We start from the raw sequence: 4,196 nt of genomic DNA, 5'->3' as shown, positions 1-4,196 counted from the left end.
TCCAATTCCGGAACATTCTGTCACCTCAAGAGAATAGTCACCTTCCCCTCCCCCAGCCCCCAACACCCCCGAGCCCCTTCCCATCCGTGGAGGAGCCTGGTCTGGGCGTGTCACACGCGTGGACTCACACCCCGTGGGGCCTCCTGTGTCTGGTTCCCTCCCTGAGCGTCGTGGGCTCGGGGTCTGTCCCTGGGCAGCTCATGGGGGCCAAAGGACACTCCCGGGCATAGTTTTAGAAACGTAACTTTTAATTTTTTTGAGATTTTATTTATTTATTTGTCAGAAGACGGAGAGCAGGAGCAGGGGGAGGGGCAGAGGCAGAGGGAGAAGCAGGCTCCCCACTGAGCAGGGAGCCCGAGAGGGGGGCTCCATCCCACAGCCCAGAGATCTTGACCTAAGCTGCAATCAAGACTTGGATGTTTGGGGCGCCTGGGTGGCTCCGTGGGTCAAGCCACTGCCTTCGGCTCAGGTCATGATCTCAGGGTCCTGGAATCCAGCCCCCGCATCGGGCTCTCTGCTCAGCAGGGAACCTGCTTCCTCCTCTCTCTGCCTGCCTCTCTGCCTACTTGTGATCTCTGTCTGTCAAATAAATAAATAAAATCTTAAAAAAAAAAAAACAAGAATTGGATGCTTATCCGGGTGAGACCCCCAGGTGCCCAGACGCGGGGCTTCTGTGAAAGCCTGTATTGGGTCAGGGCCCCGAAGGCTGACGGGGCTCACCACCTGGGTAGGTCGGACGCCCCAGGCAGCGGAGGGCCCCAGCGGTGGTGTCCGCGGCCGCAGGTGTCTGGGTCACTGGCCCAGGCTGGCCATGGGGGGGCTTGTGGGTGGGCAGGTGGTTTCGGAGAGGCGTGCAGCTGGTTTTCAGGTGTTTACGGAGCTGCTGCTACGTGCTGACCTCGTGCTCGGGTCCTGGAAATCGGGTTGGTGGGGCCTCCATCTGTCCGAGGCTCCAGGGACCTCTCCCAGACCCGGGGCCGCCGGTCCTCGGTCTGTGGTCATGTCCTCCACTCTCTGCAGCTGTGGTCGCGTGGCGATTTCCTCCCGTCTTTGGAAAAGACACTTGTCATTGGACATAGGACGCACCCTGAATTCAGTTTCCAGGGTTTATACCGTGGAGAGTGTTCTGGGGGCTCACCAGGCAGAGCGGGAGAGCCACAGAGCCCCACTGCCGCGGTTTGCTGAAGGGATGCTGTGTTTGGATGCTGAGCCCGTGTCGATGATTCTCCGGGGGCCCTGGCCCGCAGTGGGGGCTCCCTCTGCAGGGGGCCGGGCAGGAGGGACACCTGCACGGGGACTCCTTGCCAGCCGGAGCTCTGAGGTGGCGTTTTGGAGGCTCCTCCTCAACGATGCAGCGTGTCGGGGTCCCTGACCCCGTGGCCTTCCCGGAGCTCTGCACCCGGGTCTGCTCGGAGCCACGGGGCGCACGCGCTCCCTGGGAAAGCAGTGACCACACGCAGGATGGTCTCCAAACACAGAAATGTATTCCCTCCCGGCTCTGGAGGCCAGAAGTTCAGCACCAAGGTGTCACAGAGCTGCCCTCCCTGCGAAGCCCACGGGCGCCGGGGCTCTGAGGCTCTCCCCGCGGCTGGCGGCTTGTGGCTTGCTGGCGATCGTGGCGTCCCTTGGCTGGTGGCCTCCTCCGACTCTCCAGTCTGCATCTCCGTGGACGCGTGGCTTCTCTTCTGTGCGTCTCTGACCCATCCCCCTCCTCTCACGAGGACAGCGGCGTAGGATTCAAGACTGTCCCACTCCAGGGGGACCTCGTCTTAACGAATGGCGTCTACAGACTCCATTTTCATATAAGGCCCCGTTCATGTCTTCTGGGCGTTGGGACACTTGGGGACCCATCTGTTAGGGGACGGAAACCCTGAGGGAGGAGTAAGACCACATCCTAGAGATTAGAAATAATTCATGTAAACACCAGCGGGAGAGAAAAATCCAGCAGATTCTTTTTACTTTTTTTTTTAGACTTTATTTATTTGTCAGAGAGAGAGAGAGAGAGAACAAGCAGTGGGGGCAGAGGCTGTGCAGGGAGCCCGATGCAGGGCTCCATCCCAGGCCCCGAGACCACGACCCGAGCTGAAGCAGAGGATTCACCGACTGAGCCAGCCAGGCACCCCTCCCTGGCAGATCTTACAGGACAGTAGGATCCGGCCAGAGGAACCTGGGGGCATGCGACAGGTGGATGAAATGGCAAATCCTGGCTGGGATCTGGAACAGACAAGACGTTACTGGAAAAACAGGTGAGATCTGTTCCCAAAAGGCTGGGATTTCTGCGCGATGCGGGCCGAGTCCAGGGACCTACAGGGGGCCCCGCAGGACCAGCCGAGTGGGCCCCTGGCTTCCAGGGGTGGAAACTCAGCGTGAGCCAGAAGCGAGAGCCAGAGGCATGGACAGGAGCGTCTGCGAGACCCGTTCAAGGGGGCGGCTCATCCTGGCTTGGCGGTGGTGGTTTACCCTGGAAAGGGGTCCCGGTCCGTGTTCTTGGCAAGTCCAGGAAAAGGTCTGACCTGAGGCGGGTGTCTGGGGAGCGACCGATGTTACTCCACCAATCAGCGAGGGTAGGGGTGTGGGTGTCTGCGGGGCCCAGGTTTGTCGCCCCGTCGTCCTGGAACATGCTTGGGATCCGGTTCTGTTTAGATGCCGTCCGGGCTGTGGGGGGCCTGGGCAGAAGCTCGGGGGCTGACGAACCTCCGGCCCCCCTCGGGTCACTCCGACGCAGACACGGGAACAGAGCCCACGGGGCCAGGCCTCCCCACGCCCGAGCCCCTCAGGGCCCTCATCTCACCGACCAGTCAGGCCCCTGCCCGTTTCTTGGGGGGAAGGACAGATGCGGACGCGGGGTGTGGGGGCCTGGGTGTCTGTGAGCCGACTCTCCTGCACAGCACAGACCATCGCAAATAGAGTTCGGTGAAGACGCATGTTCCGGAGTCGCTCTTGATCCAAGAAGTCCCCGCTGCAATGCCACGTATTGTTTTTAAGATTTAAAAATTTTTACTTATTTATTTATAAATAGCGAGAGAGGGAATGTAAGCCGGGGGAGGGGCAGAGGGAGGCGCAGGCCCCCCGCCGAGCAGGCGGCGCGGTCCGGGGCGCCATCGCGGGAGCCGGGACCATGACCTGAGCCGAAGGCAGACACTTAACGACTGAGCCCCCCAGGCGCCCCAGATAAATAGATTTTTTAAATAAATTTAAAAATATATATTTTTTAAAATGTATTTTTTTAATTTAAAATTTTTTAAAATTTAAAAATGTTACAGATATTTTTTAAAGCAAGCGTGCTTTCTGGGCGCGCTCCAGGCCAGCAGCTGCAAAGAAAGGATGCGTGAGGGATCTGAGCGCCGGGAACCCAAAACCTCCCACGCAGGGACGCACCGCCAATGTCCTCCCCCAACGGCTCCTCTTGTGGGCCAACAAAGGCCACCAGCCCCAGACAGAGCAGGGACGGAGCCAGTGAGACCCACAGTCCGGGGACGGAGGGGTCACTGGCCTCGAGCTGGGGCTGTTTCAGGGAAGCGGGGGCGGCGGGCCTGCCGTGGGTGCGCAGCGCTCGTGCTGAGAATCTCGGAGACACACAGGGGTGGAGAGCAGCGACCTTACCAGCAGCGTCGGTGGCGCGAAAGGGACCAGGCCGACCGGCAAACACGCGTGACCTCACTCCCGCATGGAATCCGCGCCAGCCGCCCAGCTCGCGGGTCCAGAGGACAGAGCGGTGGCTCCCAAAGGCGGGCGTGCCGGGGGGCGTCCGAGGAGCCACCGATCGGTGACAGCAGGCCGCGCCGGCCGTGGGGCGCGTCCCGCAGACAATGCCGGGCTAAGCGCGGGCATCCCGGGAGCCTTCCCCGCTGGACGGTGACGGCGCGCCGCGAGGAGCCCGGACCGGCCTGCCCAGGTCCCTTCACAACGTCTGCAAACGCCGAGTCTGCGTTCCCACCTGGAAGGAGCAGGGTGGGATAGGTCGAGCGTCTGTTTGCAGAGAAAGGCCACTCGGAGACGCGCCAGAGGGCAGTGGCCATGCGAGTGGGACACCTGTGCTCCCCGCGGCCCGGCACCCTGTTACTCCACTTCTAGAATCACGTGGTCCGAGGGGAGCCACATCCAAGCGTGTGCCGTGTGCCGGGCGCCGCGTCCACTCCCACGGCCACCGTGAGAGCCGCCTGCCTCTCACCTCCCGCCCGGAGGAACCCCGAGAA

General features: G+C 61.3%; 1 protein-coding gene across 1 annotated transcript; it reads right to left on the bottom strand.

Moving 5' to 3' along the window:
- Positions 1 to 1,993: 1,993 nt before the first annotated feature.
- LOC309862485 (uncharacterized protein) lies at positions 1,994 to 3,929 on the bottom strand. The gene is made up of 4 exons (XM_082726370.1): positions 3,604 to 3,929; positions 2,792 to 2,959; positions 2,514 to 2,666; positions 1,994 to 2,214 (listed from the first exon to the last, which is right to left on the bottom strand). Exons 2-4 carry the CDS (start codon positions 2,923 to 2,925, stop codon positions 2,097 to 2,099), a joined length of 405 nt encoding a protein of 134 aa, XP_082582496.1. The 5' UTR covers positions 2,926 to 2,959; positions 3,604 to 3,929; the 3' UTR covers positions 1,994 to 2,096.
- Positions 3,930 to 4,196: the final 267 nt, after the last annotated feature.

The sequence above is a fragment of the Mustela nivalis genome (assembly GCF_964662115.1).
Source record: "Mustela nivalis genome assembly, chromosome: 1".
NCBI lineage: Eukaryota > Metazoa > Chordata > Mammalia > Carnivora > Mustelidae > Mustela > Mustela nivalis.
This window is presented reverse-complemented; position numbering and strand designations above follow the sequence as displayed.

Excerpts from the sequence above, each read along its gene's own strand:
- LOC309862485 (XM_082726370.1), bottom strand. The coding sequence starts at position 2,925 with ATGCGTCTTCACCGAACTCTATTTGCGATGGTCTGTGCTGTGCAGGAG. Across the intron at positions 2,667-2,791 it reads GGCAGGGGCCTGACTGGTCG|GCCCCCCACAGCCCGGACGG; the intron begins GTGAGATGAGGG and ends GCTTCTGCCCAG. Across the intron at positions 2,215-2,513 it reads TCCCCAGACACCCGCCTCAG|ATCCCAGCCAGGATTTGCCA; the intron begins GTCAGACCTTTT and ends TGTCTGTTCCAG.